At 48.4% G+C, this 27,922-nt stretch overlaps 1 protein-coding gene across 5 annotated transcripts in view; it reads left to right on the top strand.

The window, feature by feature from the left end:
• LOC126543027 (uncharacterized) overlaps nt 1-27,922 on the top strand; it is a 248,848-nt gene that overhangs the window by 94,750 nt on the left and 126,176 nt on the right. For all 5 annotated transcript variants that reach the window (XM_055077589.2, XM_055077591.2, XM_055077590.2 and 2 more), the window contains one exon: nt 1,203-1,398. In XM_055077589.2, the coding sequence (XP_054933564.1) occupies nt 1,203-1,398 (196 nt within the window). The remainder of the gene's footprint in view (nt 1-1,202; nt 1,399-27,922) is intronic.

Below are 27,922 nucleotides of genomic sequence, written 5' to 3'. Positions count from 1 at the left end.
ACGACGCCGGCAGCGCGAGCCCTCAGCAGCAGGTCACGTTCATCAGCGCTTAAATCGCCGAAGTCGTGCCCAGCATCGCGAGCCAATATGTCGTTGTCAGGGTCGTTCATTGCAACGAGCGTCAAAGTTGGCATCATAAAATAGAGAACCAAGTTATCGTCGCGCGCTTTCCCTTCCGCTAGCCACCATAGTTCAGCTTTCGCGCTGCTGTCGGCTCCGTCTTGGCTCTGTTTCTGGCCGCGCGTTTGCGTTTTTGCACAGAAAAGCCGTAGCGCCGTCTGCGGGCGCTGTTTTACTCACCGACGGCGCGACGTCACTATGAGACCATGACGTCACCACTCCTCGATCGGAGGGCGGGCACGTTGAACTGCGCTAGAGGTACGCGGACGCTTCAGAACGCATGTTCTCTTAAAATAAATCTCTTCTTCGCATGAAACTAGCGTTTCGAGGTTTCTGGGATGGCATTTCAACAGTCCACGTTGACTTAATATTAACCTTTAGTGTCCCTTTAATGTAGACTCTTCGCAAGCGCAGACGTTGGTGCACTTCAACTTCGCAAACCTGTTTTATATTGAGGTTGCAGCGAAGGCGTTGCGGCAGTCACGTACGTCAGTGAGATGTTTTCGCTCGGCGGCCGAGTGCACGGAGACTGCTTTTGTCGACGACCTCTGCAGGATAGCTTGTCACACATTGTGACGCCGTGTCACAGTGGGACAGTCATATCGCTAACGAAGCGCCTCCAAAGCATTTGCTTTGGTGTTTCGGCGACATTGTCTGCCGTCTAGTCGCTGACTGTTGGCGGTGACATGGACTCAAATCAGAGACACAATAATTAATGCAGAAAGTTGGGCTAGTTGGTGTCGATGCATTGGCTGTGACATAGTTACTAACGCGAACAAGACTAGCTACAAAAGAAAAGAAAAGGTGGGACAGGACAGAGCGCTAGCGCTCTATCTTGTCTACGGATACTTCCTTCTCCGTGATCCTGTCCCACCTTTTTTCCGTAGTCTTGTTCGCGCTTCTGTGTCACAGCCAATGCATAGGAGACAGGCCTTCAAGGGAAACATCTGCCGTTGTGCGGTGCGGCCCTTGTATGTGACGTGAGCAGGCTTCGTGTAACGTGCCTCACGGTAAGCCTATAGGGACGACCAGTTGAGCCGTGTGTTGTCGCCTTCAACGTGCGGCGCGCGTACCTCTCGCAGGTCCGCATGCAGCGGCGCCGTGGCTTCTGCTTCGTCGGGCCGTGCGCGAAGCAGCTCGGAGGACGGCGCGTACAGCTCGACGAGCGAGGCCGAGCTCGACTCGGACCACGAGCTCGACCTGGACGCCGAGGTGGACCCGCAGAAGCTGCTCGGGGCCTGGCTCGGTGAACTGGACGCCATCAACCTGCAGCAGTTGGTCAGTGCCCTCTTGACGAGGCGACGCGCGCACGATAACAGCAGCGGCCCTGAGAAAATACCTTGCACGCGTGCGCATGCCAGTCACCGAAACAAAAAGCGTGCCTTGAAGTTGTTTGAATATAAAGAGTGTCTTTTTTACTTTATTAGATAAAAGCAAGGCGTATAATGTATCAAGACTAACATTTATAATTTTTCGTGTGACGTACGCAAACTTGTAAAACTGGGCAGGAGAAAACTCGGGTTGAATATTTGCGCATTTCTGTTTTAACGCACACTTCATACGCATCGTTAGGCAGTTTTAGTTGGGCGTCCGCAGCCACCCACGTGCGCAGGGCGCGAGGTTGTGCGTATAGCGTAGTGCGCGCGCACGATACGGCAATAGTTGGCCGGACGCAAAAGCTGACAAAGGGATTGCTGACTTGCACGCGTAGGAACCAGAAGTGTGCTACTCGGCGCCGCCATATGCCACCTTCTGAAACTGCGTAGCCAATATATCAACCGCCACGAAGTCAAACCACAAGCCGGAGTCATATCTTCTGCAAGAGTCCATGGGCAAGAGCGATATCGAAAAATGCTCTCGTGGACACGCGAGAACGCGCGAGAATGTCCCGCAGAGGCCGCTGAGCCCGCAGTGGACGCTACGTGGCTTTTGAAAAGCTGCGGGCGCACGCAAGATACCGTGAGTGCTCCTGCATACTGCGCATGCGCACTGACGCCTCCGCGGGTTTGCTGCGTACGCAGAGCTGCTGCGGATGCCCAACTAAAACTGTCTATTGTCGTTATTTCTCCGCTAAGATTAGTGGCCTACTTTAGTGGGTAAAACTAGTTATTGTATATGTTAATGTAGATACGTTAGTGTATAGGGTTATATGCTATATATAGTATATGTTACAGCATGGACGAAGGAAAAAACATAGGAAACGCCCTGACGTCACTGTTCTAAAGCTCAGTGACGCCGGAAGTTGGCTCTACTTTGCCAGGTTCTCCTGCCTTGTTGACATTTCTCGCCTACGGCGCGCGACCACGGCGGGCTGCGCGAACGTGCGCGCTCCGCAGTGACCAGCGGATCCAGTCGCGGTGTGTGTGCTGTCGCGATGCCGTTCTTTCTGAGCGTTGGGCTCTAGCGTTGGAAGGAGTTCATAGCGAACTCCGCGAGTTAGACTGTGAAGCCGGTCCCCCCGCCATTTCTGCCGGCTTAGCTGAGGAAAAAAAAAAACTGCGTTCTCAGTGCACTGGAAGAATGCACAGGCGATGACCGGCAACACACGCACATCACGACCTGCGGCAAGTCCATCTGTAGTGTATGAGAACAAACTAACACGTGTGCTGGTCGTGGCCGTACAGGAATCGCTTTGCTTTATTGAACAAGTTTCGGTCACCGCGCAGACGTGACGAGCAACAGCGCGCCGATGAAGAGACCAGCAGAGGGGAACGTCGTTACACGTCTAAATACACTCGCAGTGGCCTGAGGTATGCAGGGTGTCTCAACTGTCATGCACCATGATTTAACTGGACAGAACCAAGGTAACGTCATTTGCTGTCCCCTTGAGATACTCGGGAGTATTTTATTCCATCCCGCCTAATTACGCAATGAGTCTCAATTAATTAATCAGCGTCTGAAATATTAGATAAAAAGTATCAGTGCTAAAATTGTAGAGCAACATGAAAAAAATCACTGCCCAAACACTCCGTACAGATGGTTAACCAGCGAAGTTGAAACGTGTTGTGGGCCCGGTGTTTATGACTGGGTTAATCCCGATGGTTCACCAAAGGGGCCATGACACGGTTACCCCACAATTTGCGGTTTTCCGGAAGAAATTGTACTAAATATGGCTATACGCGTGTAAAAACTGGGCAGTAAAAGCACATTTCTGTCCAAAATATGAGCTAGAACTCGCAGGCTCTAAGCACCGCTCTCCGGCACCCATCGCCATATTGCCTAGCCATTTGTGACGTCATGCACTGCATGGAACTTGGTCATCGTCTGCCACAAAATCACCCACCGCGCCATGTGAGGTCGGGGCATAGCGACCGTTTGTTGCAGTATTTGTTGCAGATGCCGCGTGCCATGTCTTCGACAGCGCCAACTTCGCGTGATGAAGCAAGCGACGAATCCTTGAGCAGCAGATGCAGCGATGCCGTAGACAAGTGTTGCGGAATGGGTGCCCGCATTCCATTCTCCATTCCGGGGAACTAGAACTTGTCGCAATTCCATTCCTTTCAATTCCTCGGAATGGGAAAAACAGTCCATTTCCACTCCGGGAATGGCCGGGCAGTTCAATTCCACTCCTGTATTTCCTCAACGTAGGAAAAGCATCTTGGTAGTTTTATCGAGTTACCGATGAACGCACCATAGAGCTGATGTCATCAGAAGCGTTAAGAACTGCAAAAATACATAAAACACGTTACCAACCCTACGGCAAAAACCAGCATCTTCCAGTGTGAAACCAGTGCGTTTTTTGGCCCTGGGTCGCACTGGGTTCGCTGGGACTCACTGGGACACCAGTGAGAATGCTGGATAAGAGCGAGGTCACACTGGAAGAGACGCTGGTTCCACTGCCATGACGCTGGGGCGCACTGGTTTGTGTTGTGCAGGCGCTGGTTCTCGCTGCAGTTTGCTGGTTCGCACTGGAAACTGCGCTGGTTGTGTTTGTGCCGCACTGGTTCCAGTACGCCAGGACGAGCGCTGCTCAATATTAAATGCTTTATACAATTTCATCGCTTGATACTAGTCATCTTGTCCTACATAACGCTATATCTTGGGGTCATAAAACCCTATTTCGTGTCGCAGCTTGGAATAAAGGTGCGTGAGCTGCCCTGTTTATTCAGGGACATTTGACACTGAAGATCACTTTCGTTTTTTCTTTTCATTTTCCTTTTTGACTGAGCGGATAGAAGCCGCAGCAAACGCGTTCCACGTCGGCTGACGTCGCATTCACAGTGAACACTGCCCTTGCGAAGCGGGAAAGCGAGGCAAAGCGGCTAGCCATCGCTTTCCAATACGTCAGGGGCTTAACCGTGTCTGTACAAGTTCCCTTTGTAAGGTAAAGATAAACTTGCCCTGCAATTGATCCAGGCGTATTGTCTTGGTGGGCATCTTCATTTTGCCCGATGTTTAAAAACATCAGTCTGCTTGGCCCTGCTTCAGAGTCTGTATTCGTGACGGTGCTTGCGCTGTCCAGCCCTAACAAAAGAGGCCGCCTCCCCAGCACAGCAGAACGCATCTGCTCAGCTGTTGCAGCTGAACACCAAGAAGGCTTGAACCGAGGATCAACGAGGGCACCCACTGAAAAAACACAGTCATCGTGCTTGCGAACCGCTTCTTCCAGGCTACGTTGTAGGCCTTCAGCCGCCTCTTTGCAAAGTGTGCCTTTGCTTAAGATTTCCAAAAGGGAAACGTCCACAAAAGTAAAAGCCCGGCTTTCTCGTGCCTTTTCTACGGTATCTCCGCAGCTTCCTGTACAGGGGAGGGAAGCTGAATCAACTCAGTCGCCAACCTCAGTTTTATATTTAGAGAGTTTAGCCTTCTTGCACGCGTGCGGAGTTTCTGTCAGGCCTGGATGAAAAAGTGGTAACGAGCTTTCCCATCATTCGCACCTGCGAGTTCCACCTCGTCGCATTGTAAGATGCCAAATGCAGGCCGGCCACGTTCAACACTTCTTTCGTGTCGGCGCTGCTCCTGCGTATAGATGCAACGATGGCGCCGCATGTTTGTGCGACTTCCCCGGCATTTGGGCCCTGAAATAAAGCGAGGATGATAATTAGTGTATATTCCCACTGCAAGTACAGGTAGCGCGAACGGTAAACATGCAATGTAATAGAGTTTCAGAAAGAGAAAGATGACATATGTAATCGTACGGTATTGCACTCGACGACACTCTTCGAGACTGCGTTAGACAAAATAAAGTGGCGACAGACACAGTCGTTTCCTCCAGCCCTCTGATGAGTTCAGTGCACATTAATGAATGGGCTGTACCTTCCTGTTCTTTAGGAATAAATGGCGTGCACGTAGTGTCATGGCTACGGCACTACGGCTGGTATTGTCTTAACGAAATGAGCTTCGTAATTGGAATAAACACACTAGCAGCGGACTCGCTGACTGGTCTTATATGCCAGTCAACTGTGTTTCCGGGCACAGCGATTTGTATTAGGAGGAGTGGCGTACGCAGGATTTCATGTTCCCGGGTGGGGGGGGGGGGATGGGGTGGAGGGGATGTAATAAAAAAGAAAAGAGAGGAAGATCACGAAAGGCGAAAAGTAGCAAGCAGCACAAAATACAATAAGACAAAAATAGCTTGAACAAGCATTAATAAACCAAATCCAAATCTTTTAAAATGTAACTTCGGGGCACCGTGGGCGTTCCTTACATAATGACAAAATTCATTTTCGTCCTATAGTGTCACAGAAAGGGACGTGGCAGGTCTGTGTCGCTAGTTGCCTACAGAACTGCTTAGCTGCACTAGTTTTTTCAGACCCCTTTTGCTTGCGTAATTCTCAGGCACTATAGTTCAGTATTTGAGAGAGTAAAATCCTGGTGATTGTACAGCTTTTAGTACGGATATCGAAGACCTGTATTACTCCTTGCCGCATAACGGGTTGCTAAATTCCGTAAATGAGTGCATTAAAGAATAAGTGCAAGAGTCGACCTTTATTGACAGATGCGGTGTTTCCACGGGAGCTTTTCTAGCAATTCTTTCAATGTACTTAAAGTCGACGCTGATTGGATGGAGAGATGGCGTGTTTCTGCAGAAATCAGGCATTTGTATTGGCTCAAAGGTTGCCCATATTCTTAGCGATATTTACCTGAGCAAGGTTGACAGCTGCTTATAGAAAGCCTTAGGTAATTTGCGTTATCAAGAGATTTCGTTACGTTAATGATTACCTGATTTTCTCCTATAGGGAAGCATTCGATTCTGCTGCTACCTGAGTAAGTGGGCAACTTAAACTTTATGGAGGAGGATTAAAGTTTCTGAAGGAATTTCCTCAGCGACGTGTAATTCAGTTTCTTGACATTTCCTTGGTCTTCAAACAAAATCACGTTTGTTGGCAGTACTCCCCAAGATCTTCGAAGCCGATGGTAAACTTTCAATCCAAGCATTCCAAAGTAGTAAACAACGGAATCGCCATGTCGTGCCTTAAGTCTTCTCTCACCAGATCCTGCATGCACAAATTGAGCGCCAGTTTTAATGCGCAGGTCCAGCGCCTATTAGAAGCAGGCTATCCTAGCGTAGCAGTGGCCACTGTGGCTGAACGCCTCAAGAAGTCGGTTTCGAGGGGGACGGACCTGATTACAGAAAGCAGTAATAGCAAAAAAAGAGTAGTGGCTATTCCGTACATTCATTCAGTATCGCACAGGCTTAAAAAAGTTGCAAGTAGATATGATGTTAATGTTGCTTTCAATGCTCCCAATAAGCTAGGTAACATATGCGATGCCGTACAGAGGAAAAAGGAGCAGGTAAAAGGCAAAAAAAAAGAACAGATATTTGTCCAGTGAAGCACAATGATAACAGGTTTACTGAATGTCGTATGGGTTGTTGTAATCTCAGCGCTGACGCCCGTTGTTGCAAATGGGTCGCAAGCCCCAAGGGTAGCGTTGGCCTGGCGGCCTGGGGCACAACTGGAAGCATCCGAAGGTCCCGGCAAAGCATGAGTCGACTGGTAACAGAACAACTTGTTTATTCTAGCATCGCAAAAGAGCGGGCGGTCAGGTCGACCGAAGTGGAGAGACGGGAGAGCACGTAACTCAGCAGAAGAAATCGGAGCCTCTCTCGGCGTCCGGGAGCAGCTGCTCTTATACTCTCGGAGTTGAGGGCAAGAAGGAACGCCTCGTCACTGGCGCACGTGACGGCGCCACGGACACGCTGAGAGACACGTTGAGACGAGTGTAGTGACGCATCCGCCAAGCCGGCGCCTGTCAGACCTCCTCGCTTCACACTTGGGGAGCTCCTCTCCCCGGCTGCCGCGCTTTGACAAGCGTGGGCACACACACACACACGCACACACGAAGACACGTGGCACTGAAACACGCCTGGACGCGCTTGGCGGGGAGGCTTTGCGGCAGCTCCGAACGGGCCAAAATGTCCGCCGCTTTGAACGAAGCCCCGGCGTCCGTTGCATCCGCGCCGGCTATACCGCGCGTCGTAGGCGAAACGTAACAGGGTGTGGTTTATAAAATTCCGCTTAGCTGTGGCCAGTTCTACGTAGGCCAAACGGGACGGTGTATCAATCAGAGGTTAATGGAACATAAAAGGTCGTTAACCGGTGGATCGCCTTCTAATCTTTCGCTACATTGCCATGATTGTAACTGCACGCCAGAGTTAGATGAATGCGTGATATTGTACGGGCATAAGAATGAAGATATGCGTCTTATGGTAGAGGCATGGCATATCTATAATGGTGGAAGTGCGTGCGTGAGTCAGCCTTCGATTACTTTACATAATGAAGAGATTAAGTGTTTTAACAGTTATCTCTCACGTAGACCGGCACGTGTACCCGACTGACACGTGATGATACCATTCCAGAGCTTGCGCAGATGTTTTGTGTCTTCTTTCTTTTTTTCGCCTCAGTGCTCCCTTCAGCTGATAGTCGGCGTTGTCAGGATTGGGGGCTCAATCCCATCGCTCGTGATCCGTTGTCAAGATTGGAGTCCGGCATGAATTCGAAGGTAGCTGGCCCATGCCGTCGTCCAACTTATCCACGCTGAGGACGTTGATGAAGGGAAGGACTGCTTCTCATCGAGAACGAGGAATATGGGTTTATTTACAGTATGGGTTTATCAGTCTAACATGACTGTTTGAGAAAGTACATCAGTCTAACATGACTGTTTGAGAAAGTACATCAGTCTAACATGACTGCTTGAGAGAGAGTGTCTCAGTCCAACATGACTGCTTAGAGAAGTGTCTCAGTCCAACATGACTGCTTAAGAGAAGTGTGTCGAGCACCCGCACAACAGCAGTTTTTAAACACTCGGTCCTCCCGCGATACAAGGTGACGCGAACGTTCGTTTAGTCATCGCAAACTAGCCGCCTCTCCGCAGGATGGTTTGCACACACACATGCACACACACACGTGTTCATGGTGCGAAACCGACACCACACGAATTTCGTAGAACTCGGAGCCGTTCCGGGTAGCGCCTTGTCTTGCGTCTTGGTCGGTGCGTGGGAAGGAGCCTCCTTCGGCGTTCCCGCGGCAGCTCCCCCGCCCGTAGGTGATCAGCTCCGCGTTGTCGTGTTGCGCACAAAGCCTGCTTCGTCGAACTCCTTCAGTCACAGCGCATCCTAGCTGAAGCGACGGAGAGTGGAGGATGCTCGTATTGATACCGACACAAAGTCGACTTCGCCACGCCGTGGCTAGAGGTTGGCGGCGGCATTCCAAGATGAGGTTGCCACCGCTGGCGTAACTGGCTGGCAAACTTGCACTGCAGCTGGCCGTTCTTAACAGCGTTCGTGTTATCCACTTCTCTACTCTTGTGTCCTGTCTGCACGCCTCTAGCTCAGCTTTCTGTCGTTCTAAGATACATAATGTGCCAGTTTTGATTTTGTCTTTAGAGGTATTTCAGAACTGTTGATTGACGTGGTGAGAGTAGACCGAGAAGTCGCGCAAGCTTGATGCCTGGCCTGCTGCAGAAAAACGATCCGCAGCCAATGTTTGATGGGAAGCAGAGTTCGCGACCTCTGCCATGACAGCAAATGCACCACGAATCCCCAAGATGAAAAAGCGAAGCACGCTCGAAAGTTCGGCTAAACATGAGCGGGGGGTAGTTGCACAATAAAGCTTTAAAGCACCGAAACTGTAAAAAGTAATGTTGTGTGCCCTTACTTTTCAAACTGCAATTATTATATTCATACATTCTTTGTCCTCGCATTCATGGCAAATTAGTTAACAAAGCTTTGCCCAAACAATTGTTCGTGAAAATAGTAATAAATGAACGACGTATCAATGCACATAAGTTGAAAACAGTATGTTATTTAATAGCGCATACCTGCCTAATTACGTTTTTACGGCAAGCTGCAGGCTGTGGGCGGCGCTGCCGAATCGAAATTGCTCAAGCTGATGGAACTTGCGTAAAAGCTCCTGGGTTAAGCGTTCCGGGCAGTTATCGAAATTTCCATCGTCATCGTGCTCTTAAGTTTCCCTCCCGGTAAATGCAAACGCCTTTATCACTGATGAAGCGTTATCTTTCATCACGCGAATGACCCGGAAAATGGTGTGAAAACAGTTAGCGGAGGCGAAATTGCCCGATAATACATATTTCACCTTGTCAGCGATGTTCCACTGCTGCAACGCTGCGTCATACTCGGAGCGGATTCGAGCGGCTGTGTGGCTCCCCGTCAGGCGAGTAAAACTGACAATGTACGTGTCATCCGTGAAGTCGCTGTCCACGAATGTTGCTTCGACAGCCAGGAAGCTATCCGTAGAGCGCGATGTCCACACGTCTAGTGCGATACGGACGTACTCCGCTCCCGCCAAAGACGATGATATTTTGGTGTGCAGCGCTGATACTTTCGCGCGCAGGAACTCTTCTCTGAAGTTATCCCGCGATGGCAACTTATAGCCCGGGTCGGCCACCTGTGTTTGAAAGAATACAAAGCAGTTAATTTGAAAGGCGGCTTATAATATCTTCGAACTTACCGTTACGAATTGTTTGAAACCCTCCCTCTCGACAGCACGAAAGGGCTCCATGTCAGTGCAAATCGTGTTGATTATACCCATAATAACACGAGTCGTCGAGAGCCGCCGTTCGATGAACAGGCACAGAGCATATGCACCCAGCTGTGAAGGCCGACGTTATCTTTGGCTAGCTCGCCAGTCCTTTCTCATGTTTCGTGTACTCACGTTCGTGCTTTCTTTTTAGATGCCGCATCAAATTAAGTGAAACTACTACTACAGCATGTGTAGTTTCGGAGCGAAGCTTGCAGCGGGCAGCCTGTTTGTTTTCGTAATTGAAACAAAAAAATTGTTTCCAATGTGCCATGTTGGCGGACTTACTGCGTGCGTGAGCCGCTGGGCGCAGGATCCAGTGTGACCGTTACCGTGGATAGGGTTGCCAGATGACCCCAACAAAAATGGTCAAATGATCTCAAAATGTAGCCCAAAAATAGCCAGACCCAAATTTTTCGTGAGGGAAAAGTAGCCCAAAACATAGCCGAAACGTTTGATGATGCTCTGCAGTGCCTTATAGGTGATGTAGATTGCGTCCGAATCTCACCGCGTATTTTTCTGGCTCTAAAATTGCTTCCGCCGCATGCAACCAGCACAGCACTGGCCTCAAGATCTGCGTAAAAAATTCTATTGAGAGCTTCCTCTCAGGCGTTGATTTGGACACCACTTATTGTTACAATGAACTGAAGAATTTCTTTTCCGATTTACTCGTTACGTTATCGGTATTTACTGAGCCAATTTCTGAGCTAACTATAGTTCAGCCCTCGCTTTACCCGAGGCATTGTTCTGCAAGAGTCGGTCATAATATTGCCATTTCCAACCTCGAGGATCAGCTTCGGCTGGTCACGATCGAATGCCCAAGAGGCGGCCGGAACTCAAAGCATTTAAATATGGATGCCCTTTCTAAGCTTGATTCATAAAATAAACACTTCATTTGTCTCCCGTTCTCTCTCATCCTCTCTCAATTTAGTCGAAAGCAGCTCGACGCCGAGTTAGCAGACGCTGCTGCTTAGAGGCACGCTGCACTGTGGAGAAAGCTTGAAACCTTCTTCTGGCGTTTTGCTCGTGCGGAGAAGCGGCAGTCGTGACTGCAATTCGCCTTTGAGTAGTTACAAACAGAACGACCTGCTGGCCCATAACATAAGAGGTGAATTGAAGTTTATAGTTTTGCCACCTGCATTACGGCGGAGGCCGTAATCTAGGTGGTATTAGTATCAAACACAATTCAACTGCGAAATATTTAGACAAATATTCGCTGGCAAGGTTCGTGCAATGTGAAAACGTGTGCGCGAGTTTCTGTGAATGCAGGCGCGAATGCGTCTGCTGCCAAATTTCCGAGGGGGGCTGTGTACCTTACTTTGAGTGCGACTTGAACAACAAAAAAAAAGAAATGTAATTCCACTAGGGAACACATAAGCTCTATTGTATGGACCGCGCACGGCTGTCATGAAGTACATCGAAAACCCATTATTCTAGCGAATTCAAGCACTATACATCAGAATAGGAAGTCAGTAGAATAGTATATATACCTTTACAAGCTGGCAAGAACTCTTTTCCGAACCACCACTGCGAATGTGTAAAAAAGAACTGCCGTGGTTTAACGCGTTTAAACCGAGTTTGCCGAGCGATAGCACAGTTTTGCTTCCTTTGGGAAAGCACACAGACGCTGCTAGGCGCGGCAGCAGCAGCGAGCGAATTCACCTTCATGCTGTGTCTCGCTTCAACGCGAACTCAGTGTTGAAAGCACAGCGCATACGGAGCTACCAGCACTCGGCGCACTTTGTACGCATCGCAGATCGCTTTGAAGGCTCGCACGCGGCCTACCCAGCAGCCGCCGGTAGTGGCAGGCCCAGTTTGACCTTGGCTGAGCTTGAAGGTCACATTTACGGAACCAGGCGTTTTCTGGGTTTGTACCTGGAGTAGTGGAGCTATCGCTGCAATAAAATATGGACGCAACAGTACCACAAACATATATTATGTATATAGAACGAAGTTTTTTTTCATCACAGCTTTAAAGTACGCATGAGCAAAGTGCAATGTAATGAATAGTAAGACAAACAAAGAGAAAATGTGATGATCACAAAGACATGCATATAAAAAGTTAGCCTTAATCGCAATCACTTGTACGTGCATAGTTTCAAGGGGAAACAATTGTCGCAGGAGTACGTTATTAAAATCGACGAATTATCCCGACGTTGGCAAGGCAATCACTCACCGACATTTGGTGACCAATTGCCTTGCCATCTTCGCTGTGGATGTACATCGACTTTCATATATGTACCGAGATTATCATTGTAATAATATGCAACGTTCAAAAAGTACCTTGAAACAATCGCGACTTTCGCGTAGTACAGAGCTGCTTGACTAAAAGAAAGAACGAAAAAAAAAAAACATTGCGTAGAGTGTTATTCTTTCTCACACTGGGGATTTACGCAGATGGGTTAAATTTACCATCTAGCCCCGTTTCAGTTAACTTCCACTGCCACTTGGACCACACAAAACTGCAGAATTGAAACACGACAGAAACTGTTCATCTGGCTGAAAATCTTTGCAGCAGTCCCCACTCTTAGCCAGACCAAACTTAACGTGAAAGAGCGCTTGCAGTGTCGTATTCGGCATGCGGTTTTTCAAATCATTCTTTGTCAATGAAACCTGGCTGAACACGCATTCGACGGCTGCGTTTGAAAGAGGCAGCGCAAGTAAGGATAAAGCAAGGTCAGAAAGCAGAGGGAACATTGGATTTCCGGCACCATTTTTTGCATTCTCGATGCTAGCCCATAACTTGGTCATGCTTGGTGATACCAGAGCAGAATATTTCGTTTTGATCGACAGTCTAGACTACTGCGCTTCGTTGAGCATGTATGTACAGACTCGAACCGTAGCGTTTCTCGTTGAAAGCGACTTGCGGATTTTTTTGTAAAGTTACTGGGTAAATAACGCAGTTATTTGCGGGAAAGTCAAGCAGTAGACTTCGAAGAACCATTGATAAACATTGTATAGGACCACGGTCGAAAGTGACTCGCCACGGCATGCGTGCATATAAACTTGAGCTGTTGTGTCCACATAATAGCTTGCTGTGTATATCAGCCGGCACGAAACACGTACTCGACAGCTGTCGGCTCCACTGCTTTTCATACTGAATCACTCGGGAACCGGCAGCAGATGGCGCCGAACCGAAAACAAGAGAGCTTAGCGCTGGAATGGCGCATAAACATCCATGACTTTACGTCAACCTCCAGCGCCGACATTGCCTAAAGACACAGCCTTCGAGATTGCTTACGTATCTTTAAAGCAGCAATGAGCTTGGGGTTTTCATAAACCGGCGTTCCCGAAATTTGTCAGTGTTGACGTGGTCCTCGGGACCCGGAATTCCTTAAAGGGCCCCTCACCAGGCCCCATCGCAAGTTTGGGTTATACGCTGGAAGTTATGTGTCCTCTAGGGAGCGTTCTGCGGCAAAAATTTTTCAAATGGCCTCATTAATAGCCGAGATATTTCAGTGCCGCGAACCCATGATTTCACTGCCAAGCAAGACGCTCTCTGCACTCGCCCCGTCTAGCCTACGCAAGCGAAATTCCTTCCCTGCGTTCTCCCATACCAGACCTCGAGGATCGCGTGACGCATTGTCACAGGCCCCGCCTTAACCTTTCTTTTTTTTTATGCTCCTCGCCTTATTATTATTTTTTTCGGCGCTAGGCATTTCTGCCGACGGCGTCGCGCGCGAGCTGCTGTCTGGTTCGCGCAGCGCAAGATTTTGCGCGCTGTGAACAAGGACACATGACTAGCGGTATAGTTCAGTGCTGCACGTATACTGAGGCAGAACAAGCGGATCGCAGAGCGTGATCACGCGCTGGAACACGATAGAAAATGGCATAGTTTCGGTACCTGCGCACGTGACCGCACGACCGTTGGAACAAGCAGACGAAACCGAAACAGAAGTACATCTCTGGCTTCGGTGCGAAGTAAAACAAAAAACACGCAGACATTGCGTTTGTGTGTTGTCTTATTCCTCTAAACTTCAATTCGTCAATTCAAGCAACAGATCGTACAGATAACAGATTTTGTCTTGAATAATTCTCGAAGTCGCGTGTCACCACGTGCGACGTCACAGTGTGGACGAGAGTGCGTAGGCGCATGGGCACGACTGCGTCATCCTCCGGCTTGGAGCGCGGCGGCCGCGAGGACAAGGTAAAATGGCGCTTGGTTTGAAATTTCAGATCTTTCCGCGGCGCGTAACGATCTCTGCAGACACGATCGTTATCGCGCAATGTATACCCTGCGCTTGTCAGCTCAAAATGGCCAGACCTGGTGAGGGGCCCTTTAAAGGCCCGAAAGATGATGAACGACGACTTCTGTGGGAGCGTAACCTCCATAAGCTTGACAAGCGGCTTGGCGCCAATTGCGCTGTGCGCGAGTTGCGCCTTAAACCGCATTTTATTGCGAGAGACTACGTGCATACTGATTTCAACTAAGATATCACTAACTCGCGTTTGTTCCCTCACCCAATCTGCCCTTTTCTTATCCCTTAACGTTACACCTATCATTCTTCTTTCCATAGCTCGTTGCGTCGTCCTCAATTTAAGTAGAACCCTTTTCGTAAGCCTCCAGGTTTCTGCCCCGTACGTGAGTACTGGTAAGACACAGCTGTTATAAACTTTTCTCTTCAGGGATAATGGCAATCTGCTGTTCATGATCTGAGAATGCCTGCCCAACGCACCCCAGCCCATTCTTATTCTTCTGATTATTTCAGTCTCATTTCAGTCTCACGGCTACCAACGGCGTAGAGCTGCGGTTACGCGAAGAATCGAGGCAAACTTGGGAGAAGCTCAGTCTGCAAGGACAGAGTTGCAGTAGGCGCGTGCTTGTGCTTGTAATCAGCCAAGCCATTTTAAAAATACTGCTTTATTGTTAAATTCGATCCTCTGACTTACTGATGTTTGAACGTGGGCTGGTTGGTTCTTCGTCGTATTTTGACAAAAAACAGCGCGTAGACGAAAAAGCGTTCTATTTTCGGAAAAAGACGTTATTCCATTCCGAACAAAAGGCGCTTAATTCTATTCGGAATGTGGAATGATTCCGGAGTCATTCCAATTACTCCGGAACACTATAAACGTTTCCTTCGGGCGAGGCGGAAACGGTGCGCGGCGAGCCTCTGGCGAGCCGACGCGGTGCTGCTTGAACGATCTGCAGCTGTTCTGGCTAGTTCTGTGCAATTTACGTGATGTCAGTTAATACGAGGTCGGTGAACAACGACTGCGTAGCCTTTACGTGCAGCAGTATGTGGAAATCTCTCTTGGCTGTGCGAAAATGCGACGCGCGTCATCAGCCGCGGTGTGCGTATATGTTGTGAACTATTTTTGATGTATCGGTTTTCACTCGGCGAAGAGAACCGGTGTCTGAGTTGCCAGCGTGAATTGAAAAATATTCTCACTGCCTCCTCTTCTCACAAAAGAGTGCTTATGTATGGCCAACCCAATGCGACCCCGAAACATCTAAGCGCCAATCGTTATAAAACATGTGCATTAGCCACTGGCATCGTACTCACCCATTTTAAGTCTAGTAGACCTCAAATCACTACGTCTACGTTCGCCTCCTGTATGAGGCCGAAGGCCTTGCTCCACACAGCGAGCACTGCAGTTGGTAAACCAACATGATACATACACGCCTTGTGCTTCGATCGGCATTGCCTTTTTGCCCTCTAAGGCATAAATTCCAAAGGGGATCGCATAAAAAGAATCCAGCCGCTATTTGTAAGGACACAATTTCGGTAAGATGGGTAAATGCGTCATAGAGGAATGTACACTAACAAGACCGAGAAGAAAAAAGAAAAAGGTTCTTATTTTTTTTTCTTTCGTGAATAAAAGAGAGAACAGAACACGAGATAAGGCCGCGGTAAGACTTCGCATGGTCATGCTGCATGCTTGGATCACTTGGATCGTATAGAACGAGCAGATCTATGACACAGCCATCCACTGCTGCCTCGGACGCTCGCGCAGTCTGCAGCTGGTCTTTCGACCAGTCGACAAGTATGGTTCACACTGTATGGTATGCGGTTATTATTAACCAAAACTATTTTATTTGTGCACGGAAACCTCTTCAAGCTAACGAGGCAAGTACGAGTGGTTAAACATTACCCTATTCTCTCAGGCCGCAATTACCCCCTTTTACAAGCAAAATCACCAAACTTACGTAGTGAGCGTCGTGACCGGAGAGGGAAGTATCCTCAACGCCGCAACCATAAAAACAGCGTCCACCGTGGAAGCGGAAGAGACTGCCCTTGCTTTGGCCATCATGAATCCCTCCGTGCGAACTATCATAAGCGACTCCAAAAGGGCAATAGTAAACTTTTCGAGAGGCAGCATAGGCGTCTGTGCAGCGCGAGTCCTACGTGACTTTAATAATGAAAACACGGTTGAACTCGTATGGGTCCCTGCCCATTCGGGGAATCAAGGGAATGAGGATGCGCACTGGGTAGCCCGAGGTCTAATCAACCGGGAGGTGTGCCCCTCAGACTCGGATCCCATGGATGAGGCACCGACGACATACCACGAAATAACAAACTATTACAAGCAAAAAAGGCGAATCTACCCGCCTCCAAACGCAAGCCTCACGCGAGCGCAAGCCTCGATCCTGCGTCGAATCCAAACTAAATCGTTCCCCAGCCCACATTGGCTAGCCATAATTACCAACGGGCAATGGGACCCAATATGTCAAAACTGCACAAATCAAACAATGGCTACCCAAAATCACATTCTTTGGGGGTGCGAGGGCTTACCCCCTCCCAGGTCGCTCCTGCCAGCTCCCTCACAACAGACGTGGGAAGAGCTGCTCAGAACGCCGGATGAAAAAGTACAAGAAGCCCTCGTTGCCTGGGCCGAAAGGGTCGCTCCTCGTGAGGGGCCATTCTAGGACTCAGGCCTGCCAGATCATAACTGAGCAGAGTCTCAATAAAGTTGTTACCACCACCACCACCTTTACATCGTACTGCCGTCGCTATGTCCCGCCTCTTTCAAGCGGTGATGCATGTGTTGTCTACTTCCGGTTGTTTGAACCGAGTGAATTTACGCGTCTCTTTCTATTGGGCGCGAGCTCCACCACTGGAAAAGCTGGCGCCAGCGTCGGCGTGACGTGCCATGAGAGATCACGTGAACACAGCGGCTGCGTTGGCTGCTTCGGAAGCGCCGAAGCAAGCTGAAAACTGAAGTTTAAAGTCCCACCTTCGCTGCGGTTCTGATTAAGTGGGGAGGTCATAGAGAAAGCCTTATGGCTCATTCACACCGGCGACTTGAGGACGTCACGCGATCATTTGCGACTCGCGGTCAAAACGCGACCGAAGGCGACTGATGTTCGCACCGGCAAGCCCGGCTCAGCGCGACCCGCGAGTCGCAATCCCTGAGATTATCGTTCTCAGCGAGAACTCTCGGAATATACGCGGAATTTGCCGTGACGCGGGAGGAGGCCGGATGTAGACACATCGAAGATCACTTCCGGTGCGCCGCTGATTGGTTTATCAGTTTTGCGACCACGGTCGCGCGACTGAAAAATTGCGCAGAGAGCGACTGGCCCAAAACGGTCGCTTTTCGAGAAAAGCGACCGTCTGCGACCATTTACGACTGGTCGCTTAGCGACCAACTTGGTCGCGCGACCACTGTCAGTCGCCGGTGTGAATGAGCCCTTAGGTGATAGCGTTATCAAGATAATTCGTTACGTTGATGATTACCTGATTTTCTGCAATAGGGAAGCATTCGATTCCGCTGCTACCTCAGTAAGTGAGCAATTTAAACTTTATGGAGGAGGATTAAGGCTTACCAAGGAATTTCCTCAGCGACGCCTGATTCAGTTTCTTGACATTTCCTTGGTCTTCAAACAAAATCACGTTTGTTGGCAGTACTCCCCAAGATCTTCGAAGCCGATGGTAAACTTTCAATCCAAGCATTCCAAAGTAGTAAACAACGGAATCGCCATGTCGTGCCTTAAGTCTTCTCTCACCAGATCCTGCATGCACAAATTGAGCGCCAGTTTTAATGCGCAGGTCCAGCGCCTATTAGAAGCAGGCTATCCTAGCGTAGCAGTGGCCACTGTGGCTGAACGCCTCAAGAAGTCGGTTTCGAGGGGGACGGACCTGATTACAGAAAGCAGTAATAGCAAAAAAAGAGTAGTGGCTATTCCGCACATTCATTCAGTGTCGCACAGGCTTAAAAGAGTTGAAAGTAGATATGATGTTAATGTTGCTTTCACTGCTCCCAATAAGCTAGGTAACATATGCGATGCCGTACAGAGGAAAAAGGAGCAGGTAAAAGGCAAAAAAAGAACAGATATTTTTCCAGTGAAGCATAATGAGAACAGGTTTACTGAATGTCGTATGGGTGTGGTTTATAAAATTCCGCTTAGCTGTGGCCAGTTCTACGTAAGGCAAACGGGACGTTGTATCAATCAGAGGCTAATGGAATATAAAAGGTCGTTAACTGGTGGATCGCCTTCTATTCTTTCCCTACATTGCCAAGATTGTAACTGCACGCCAGAGTTAGATGAATGCGCGATATTGTACAGGCATAAGAATGAAGATACGCGTCTTATGGTAGAGGCATGGTATATCTATAATGGTGGAAGCGCTTCCGTGAGTCAGCCTTCGATAACTTTACATAAGGAAGAGATTAAGTACCTTAACAGTTATCTCTCACGTAGACCGGCACATGTACCCGACTGACACGTGGTGATACCATTCCTGAGTTTTCGCAGATGACTTTTGTGTCTTCTTTCTTTTTTCGCCTCAGTGCTCCCTTCAGTTGATAGTCGGCGTTCTTGTTGTCCTCTTCTCTACTCTTGTGTCCTGTCTGCACGCCTCACCTCTTTTTTGCATAATGAATCCTTACCAACTAGCTCAGCTTTCTGTCGTTCTAAGAGGTCTTCCCGCTTCAGGTGTCTATTTGACAACGCTTGAAATCATTATAATAGTTAGTGGCTGCCTTGGAAGGTGTCTTGGAAGGTGCCTTGGAAGGTGTCCAAAGCGACGGAGCCCGATGTCAGCCTCCACACAAAGGATTTTTTTTTCTTTCGAGGAACCCGTATGGGTTTCCTTTGTAGCAATTGCTACGAATGGGTGGATGTCTGATTTTCCCTTGATTAATTACTTCTCTCCACCTTGCGGGTTTCCACAGAACTACTACGTCAAACACTTGCCTTTGCTTCGTGTGTTGTCGACAAATTCGACTTCGCCCTGCCATCTGGTAGCCGCCTGGTTAGCTCAGATGGTAGAGCGGCAGCCCCGGAACGGCGGTGGTCCCGCGTTCGAGTCCCGGACCAGGACGAATTTTTCTTCAACTCTGAGGCCTTTCTTTCGAGGAGCCCGTATGGGTTTCCTTTGTAGCAATTGCTACGAACGGGTGGTTGTCTGATTTTCCCTTTATTAAGATGTGGACGTGCTCAGCAAGGTGCGCTGCAGTGACCATAGGATGGTAAGAACTCGAATTAGCCTAGACCTGAGGAGGGAACGGAAGAAACTGGTACAAAAGAAGCCGATCAATGAGTTAGCGTCAAGAGGGAAAATAGAGGCATTCCAGATCAAGCTACAGAACAGGTACTCGGCTTTAACTCAGGAAGAGGACCTTAGTGTTAGAGCAATGACGACAATCTTGTGGGCATCCTTAAGGAGTGTGCAATAGAAGTCGGTGGAAACTCCGTTAGGCAGGATACCAGTAAGCTATCGCAGGAGACGAAAGATCTTATCAAGAAACGCCAATATATGAAACCCCTCTAACCCTACAGCTAGAATAGAACTGGCAGAACTTTCGAAGTTAATCAAGAAGCGTAACACAGCTGACATAAAGAAGTATAATATGGATAGAATTGAACATGCTCTCAGGAACGGAGGAAGCCTAAAAGCAGTGAAGAAGAAACTAGGAATTGGCAAGAATCAGATGTATGCGTTAAGAGACAAAGCCGGCAATATCATTACCAGTATGGATGAGATAATTCAAGTGGCTGAGGAGTTCTATAGAGATTTATACAGTACCAGTGGCACCCACGACGATAATGGGAGAGAATAGTCTAGATGAATTCGAAATCCCACAGGTAACGCCAGAAGAAGTAAAGAAAGCCTTGGGATCTACGCAAAGGGGGAAGGCAGCTGGGGAGGATCAGGTAGCAGCAGATTTGTTGAAGGATGGTGGGTAGATTGTTCTAGAGAAACTGGCCACCCTGTATACGCAATGCCTCAGTACTTCGAGCGTACCGGAATCTTGGAAAAACGCTAACATAATCCTAATCCATAAGAAAGGGGACGCCAAAGACTTGAAAAATTATAGACCGATCAGTTTACTGTCCGTCGCCTACAAAGTATTTACTAAGGTAATTGCAAATAGAATCAGGAACAGCTTAGACTTCCGTCAACCAAAGGACCAGGCAGGATTCCGTAAAGGCTACTCAACAATAGACCATATTCACACTATAAATCAGGTGATAGAAAAATGTGCGGAATATAACCAACCGTTATATATATCTTTCACTGATTACGAGAAAGCGTTTGATTCTGTCGAAACCTCAGCAGTCATGGAGGCATTACGGTATATGGGTGTAGACGAGCCGTATGTAAAAATACTGAAAGATATCTATAGCGGCTCCACAGCCACCGTAGTCCTCCATAAAGAAAGCAACAAAATCCCAATAAAGAAAGGCGTCAGGCAGGGAGATACGATCCCTCCAATGCTATTCACAGCGGGTTTACAGGAGGTATTCAGAGACTTGGATTGGGGAGAATTGGGGATACAAGTTAATGGAGAATACCTTAGTAACTTGCGATTCGCTGATGATATTGCCTTGCTTAGTAACTCGGGACCAATTGCAATGCATGCTCACTGACCTGGAGAGGCAAAGCAGAAGAGTGGGTATAAAAATTAATCTGCAGAAAACTAAAGTAATGTTTAACAGTCTCGGAAGAGAAGAGCAATTTACAATAGGTAGTGAGGCATTGGAAGTGGTAAGGGAATACATCTACTTAGGGCAGGTAGTGACGGCGGATCGGGATCATGAGATGGAAATAAGCAGAAGAATAAAAATGGGCTGGGGTGCCTTTGGCAGGCAGTCTCAGATCATGAACAGCAGGTTGCCGTTATCCCTCAAGAGAAAAGTGTATAATAGCTGTGTCTTACCAGTACTCACCTACGGGGCAGAAACCTGGAGGCTTACCAAAAGGGTTCTATTTAAATTGAGGACGACGCAACGAGCTATGAAAAGAAGAATGATAGGTGTAACGTTAAGGGATAAGAAAAGATCAGATTGGGTGAGGGGACAAACTCGAGTTGATGACATCTTAGTCGAAATCAAGAAAAAGAAATGGGCATGGGCAGGACATGTAATGAGGAGGGAAGATAACCGATAGTCATTAAGGGTTACGGACTGGATTCCAAGGGAAGGGAAGCGTAGCAGGGGGCGGCAGAAAGTTAGGTGGGCGGATGACATTAAGAAGTTTGCAGGCACGACATGGCCACAATTAGTACATGACCGGAATTGTTGGAGAAATATGGGAGAGGCCTTTGCCCTGCAGTGGGCGTAACGGGGCTGATGCTGATGATGATGAACCCGTGAGATCAAAGCCTTACAGTGTGTCTCCAAGACAGAGAAATTATGGAGGCAGAGATACAGCGCATCCTAGAGTTAGGAGTTATTGAGCCCGCTGAGAGTGACTACACGTCACCGCTAATACTGGTAGAAACCCCTAACAAGGACCCTCGTCCGTGTGTTGACTACAGGAAGTTATATGCCATCACTAGGGATCAGGTGTACCCGATACCCAACATTGAGGAACGAATTGAAAGAGCGCTGCTAAATACATTTCAACTATAGATCTCGTGCGGGGGTACTGGCAAGTTCCCCTTTCAGAAAGTGCCAGCCGCTATGCCACATTAATCTCGCCCATAGGCACTTTTCGCCCTCTCGCACTCAGCTTCGGGCTGAAGAACGCGCCGTTTAGCTTCTCTAAATTTATGGATATTGTCCTAAAAGACTTGCAGGAGTTCGCCTTGCCATATCTTGATGATGTAGCAATTTTTTCGGACAGCTGGGAACAACACGTATCGCACCTCAAACAGGTGTTCTCACGGTTGAGGAAGCCGGCTTAACGATGAAAGCGGAAAAGTGTAGATTTGGTTGTTCGCGGGTTACTTATCTGGGCCATGTTGTCGGCCAGGGCACGAGACGGCAGGTTCCGAATCACTCGCAAATGGCAACTCCTTTGACGGACGCCCTCCGAAAGGGAGCACCGTGCAGCGTACATTGGGATAAGGACAAAGAGAACGCTTTCCAAAGTTTGAAAACGCTATTGATTTCTCGTCCTGTGCTTCGCGCGCCATACTACACAAAGGAATTCATAGTTCAATGCGACGCAAGCGACTGAGGTTTGGGTGTGGTACTTAGTCAGGTCGGCGACAATAACGAGGAGCATCCTATCCTCTATGTCAACCGTAAACTAACTGTAAGAGAGGAAGCATACAGCGCTTCAGGGAAGGAATGCGCTTGTTTAGTTTGGGCCGCCCAGAAGTTGTCGTGTAACTTGTACGGAGCGAAGTTCATCTTCGAGACCGACCACTGTCCTCTGACGTGGCTCAATGAAATGTAAACAAAAATGGCCGCTTGCTCCGATGGAGTCTCACTCTCCAAGAGTACAGTTTCTCCGTTAGATATAAAAAGGGATAGTTGCATAGCAATGCGGATGGTTTCAGCAGGCTAATTTGAATTTTGCGTTTTAGGATCCCGCCTAAATTTTAGGGTTATTATTGTTAATTTTGTTAAGCCAAGAAGATTCCCTCTCATTTATCAGGATTCCCTCCATGATTGCTGAATTTGTCAGCACGAAATTGCTTGAAAAATTGGCATAGCGAAATGCAGCATTTTTTGTTTCTGCACTTATGTTTTTTTTTGAAGCCTAGCGGGTCTAAAGTGAGATCGAAGGTACGTCATCTCGGCGGAGAGCCGTGTTGTGGGGTTTGTTTTGCAGTTGCCTGTCCTTGTTGGATGTTTTGCGGCGGCGACATCATTACACAAGTGGTCGCTGCGAGCCAAGGCATCACCTCCTGGCTGGCACCAGCCGTTCTTTTTTTTGCCCAGCGGTTGTCAGTACTGGACAGTCGAGATTTTTCGGGCCATGGAGGCGCTGTTAACAACGGCCCGCTGAGGTGCAAGCTTTGCCAGCCAGTTGCGACGGTGGCGTCGACTTTCCCTGGAAAGTCACCGTCATCCTCTAGCCAAACGGCGTCACTAAGTCTACTGTGTACCAAGGTCAATGCGCCACGTCCGCCACTCTGCGTCGCGGCATTGCCGAGATGGGTTCGACGAACCAGGCTTTGTGACGGAACACGTCACCGCCGACCCGGGCTGCTGTGAGCAAGGGAGTTCCTGAGGGAACGTAGTTGGAGGCCCCTTCCCACGCACCATTCTTGACGTAAGCTCCGAGCTCTGCGAAGACCGTCTGTCCTCGGTGGGGTCCGTGAAACTGGTGCGGAAGCGTGTTCCGGACCGTGAAACCGGTGCGGAAGCCCTCCCGGTGAAAATCGGCTAGTCTACTGGTCCAACGTTTCCCTCACCTAGGGATCGAGGGAGGACCGAGTGTTTATAAACCGCTGTTGTGCGGCCGCTCAGTGTACGTTCTGTCGCAGTCGTGCTAGACTGATTATCTGCAACGTCTCCTTATGTAGATACTGTAAATAAACCAATATTCTTCGTCCTTGATGAGAAGCAGTCCTTCCCTTCATCAACGTCTTCGCAGAACTCGGGGCTTTCGTCTTGAAAGGCGCGTTGGTTCCCCGAGCTGACCCCCGCAGCGTCGCCGCCGGTTGTCCGTTGTCTTGCGTCCTGTAGTCATCACGAGTGTCAGCAGACTGTGAGGAATCCTGGGGCCCACGTACCGAAAAGCACCTGTTTGTTAGGGAAGCTGTTCTTACTGCAGAGAGACCATATCGGCGGTGGAGGGTTCAGTAAAAATAGTTGGTCCGCCGATCTCGTTTAGTCCCAACGGCGCCGAGGGGGTGGTGAAGCGGCACCTTGAGGTCCCTACGAAATGAGCCACCGCAGCAATTGTGATAGGCTTCCATGGTTCTCTTCGGGGAAGCTCGCAACGCTCGCAGTTGCAGCGGGCTGACAAAACTTGCATGTTGCCACCTCGGCAGGCCAATCCTAACAGCGTCCTCTTTTTGATCAGAGTGTAGAAGGGTCGACATTTGGGCGAGTTGGTACTGGTTGAACATCTTGAAGGGGCAGCGCAATATGACGAAGACAGAAGGCAGGAACAAACAGGACAGCGCTGAACTCACAACTAACTTTATTTCAAAGCATACACAAAGCTGTGTACACAACCCATAGCCACGTGCTTACCCAATGATGGCGTCATTATCAGTGCGCAGGCAAAAGCGCAAAATCCTGTAACCTAATGTGACACTACGGGGCGGCTTAAAAATTCAAATTCACTGTCATGCAAATTTAACGATGGCATGCTTACAGAACGCTACCCTTTTTTCCTGATATAGTAGGCCTCAACAATCTCCCTCGTAGTCTGATTTCTATGCGCGGAAAGTATTGTGGTGTTTTCATAGATTGGAGTGCACCCATGCTCAGAGCAATGCCGCGCGACATGTGAGTAGGCATTACCCGTTAGCGAGCGCCTATGCTCAGACAATCTAATGTTCAGGCGACGACCTGTTTGGCCGATATAGACGTGACCCCAGAAAAATGGAAGCTCGTAAACAACTCCCATCCCACAGTGAACAAGCGGGGACGTATGCTTAACAGTGCAGCCTTTCCCAGCATGAGTGGAGGCAGCCTGGGCCAACTTCCTATCAGTCTTACCGCAAATTTTGATCATCTTGTTAGGGGCAGAAAAAACAACCTTTACATCAAACCTGCCTGCTTCATTCCTGAGGCTGTGTGATAGCTTATGTACATATGGAATTACAACCAGCTTTTTCTTCTTATCGGCAGGCTCTGGATTGTTCATACTTGTTCGTGCTCCTAATTTTACACGTTTAACAAGCTTCTGTACGGTCATGCGGATAGCATCCTCTCGAAAACCGGCCGCTCTCAAACGCTCCAGTTGTCTTAAGAAACTCTTGGACGTCTGGTGAAAACGCGATTTCGAAAGTGCGATAAATAGAACCGAAACACCAATGCCATTTTTTACCACCTTCGAGTGTGCGGAGTGAAAATTTAAAATTGGTTTTCTGACCTTGGGCAATACATCCAGCACACATGCTTATCAGTTTAAGCCTCGTATCTAAAAATTGTAGTTCGTTCTTATCTGTCACTTCTTGTGTAAAATCTAACCCTGAGCCATATTTGTGGAATACATCATGAAGTATCATCATGAGCCGTTTGTTAGAAATTAGTACTGTTCACATAGATCAGAAAATCATCAACATATCTTAGCACTTTGATTGTTCGGTCATCTAAGTTACTTTCTATATTTCTATGTTACACGGAGCAAAACATCATTGCTACACAGGATTCGGCTCGGCGTTGCTTTCACCCGTCGCTACGCGCACCTCATCGGCCGATCGAACAGCCCTGATTGTGATCACTGCCAGACGCCTGAAACACTGCAACACCTACTGTGCGACTGCCCAGCATATATGCTGGAGCGAAGGACGTTAGAAAGTGTCTTAGGCAGCGTTGGCAGGCAACCACTGTCGGAGGAAGCTGTCCTCGGCCCATGGCCTGACACTGCAATTTCAATACGTGCAACAAAAGTATTGTTGAAGTTTCTGCAGGACACCAAGCTCGACGAGCGGCTCTAGCAAGACAACTGTCACATAAGCACTCACCACTTCTCTTATCATCATCATCCATCGCAATACTTTCACTCCCCTTCCCTCTTCCCCAGTGCAGAGTAGCAGACTAGAGCGCACTAGCTCAGGTCGACCTCTCTGTCTTTCCTATCAATAAATCCAATTCAATTCAATATATTTCTATGAACCCTACCTAGGAAAATGTTAGTACCGGAGCAACCTTGGAGCAAATGTAAATGCCATATTTTTGTCGGTATAAATTTCTTTTCCATTCAACAACAGTTGAAGCTAAGTAAAAAGAGAGAATCTCGGGAAAACTGCTGACAGATACACCACAGCTGCTAGAAAATTTGAGCTCATCATTAACCTCGGTGATACACAGTTTAACATTTATCATAAGATCGTCATGTCGAATGTTATAGTACAGGTCTTGCAGATCGATGCTAAAAATATTACAGTCACCAGGATTAGATTTAAAGGGGAAGCTGATGAGGTCATCCGAGTTTTTTACCACGAAAGGATCTCTGATCACCAATGATTGCAAATGCCTTTGTAAGTAACCCGAGCTGCCACGTATCCTTTTCCATGACTATTGCTCGTAATGGAGTGTCAGGTTTGTGGGTCTTTGCTGCGAAGAAAATATCCAATTTAAGACTCTTTGCCTTTTTTTACTGATGAAGCTGGCTGCTCAAGGTTGTGGCTGTGGAGCAGCGACAATGCGCGCTCCCAACTGCGGTCACGTCTATATCGGTCGAACAGGTGGTTGCTGAAAACATTAGGTTGTAACGGGTAATGCCGCGCGGCATTGCTCTGAGCATGGGTGCACTCCGATCTATGAAAACACCACAATACTTTCCGCGCATAGAAATTAGACTACGAGGGCGATTGTTGAGGCCCACTATATCAGGAAAAAAAGGGTAGCGTTCTGTAAGCATGCCATCGTTAAATTTGTATGACAGTGAATTTGAATTTTTAAGCCGCCATATAGTGAAACATTAGATTACAGGATTTTGCGTTTTTGCCTGCGCACTGTTAATGCTGTCATCGTTGGGAGAGCACGTGGCTATGGGTTGTGTAGATAGGTTTGTGTATGCTTTCGAATAAAGTTACTTGTGAGTTCAGCGCTGTCCTGTTTGTTCCTGCCTTATGTCTTCCTCATATTGCGCTGCCTCTTCAAGATGTTGTAATGCCGCCATCGTGGGGAGAGCACGTGGCCATGGGTTGTGTATGCTTTCGAATAATGTTACTTGTGAGTTCAGCGCTTTCCTGTGTGTTCCTGCCTTATGTCTTCCTCATATTGCGCTGCCCCTTCAAGATGTTGATCAGATTGTGTGTATCGTCATCGCAATAGCTTAACTAGGGAAATCGTAGAAGCTACCGAGGTTGCACGGGCAGGGGATGATTGCGCCAGTTGGCCGTCAATGGCTTTATCAAAGAAAGAGCTTGAATTCTTGACATAGTCCGAACGTGGCAGTGTACGTACCTTCGTCTTCCCAGCCAAATCAGATGGGTGTATATATATGCTCAGGATCCGCAATAAAATATTAGTTAAAAGTTAGCGTTTGTCCTGTCCCGACTTGTCCCTCGTTCTTACTGCGCTATGTAATACGGGTGTCACACGACGCGTTTCTGATCGCAATCAAGCCCGATACGGATCGAAATTGTCGGTCGCGATTGGTTCCTTTGCGCAAGCTGCGCGAGGGAGTCAATCGCAGTCGAGAATTTAGAACCGGATCAGGCATGATCGCGATCGAAAGTGGCTGTGTGACACAGGTATTACTTGCATTACGATGGATAACCAACGTACCCAGATCTATTCCCTTCCGCATTCTCAGGCGGAAGTGCGCCATCAGTTTGAAGTAACGTCTGTATTTATTGCATTTGCGTACGTATTTTAACGCGACAGCGTTAAGGAGCTCGTGTCGCAGAAAAGCCGGTGTCGTCGGCGTCGGCGGCGTTGGCCGTGAGCGATAAATCCCGGCAGGCACTTCATGAATAAAAAAACAACTTGCAAGATGGGCTGGGTGGGAATCGAACCAGGGTCTCCGGAGTGTGAGACGGAGACGTTACCACTCAGCCACGAGTTCGATGCT

This window comes from Dermacentor andersoni, chromosome 2 (assembly GCF_023375885.2).
Source record: "Dermacentor andersoni chromosome 2, qqDerAnde1_hic_scaffold, whole genome shotgun sequence".
NCBI lineage: Eukaryota > Metazoa > Arthropoda > Arachnida > Ixodida > Ixodidae > Dermacentor > Dermacentor andersoni.
The sequence above is the reverse complement of the archived record's forward strand: the minus strand, read 5'-3'. Positions and strand labels throughout refer to the sequence as shown.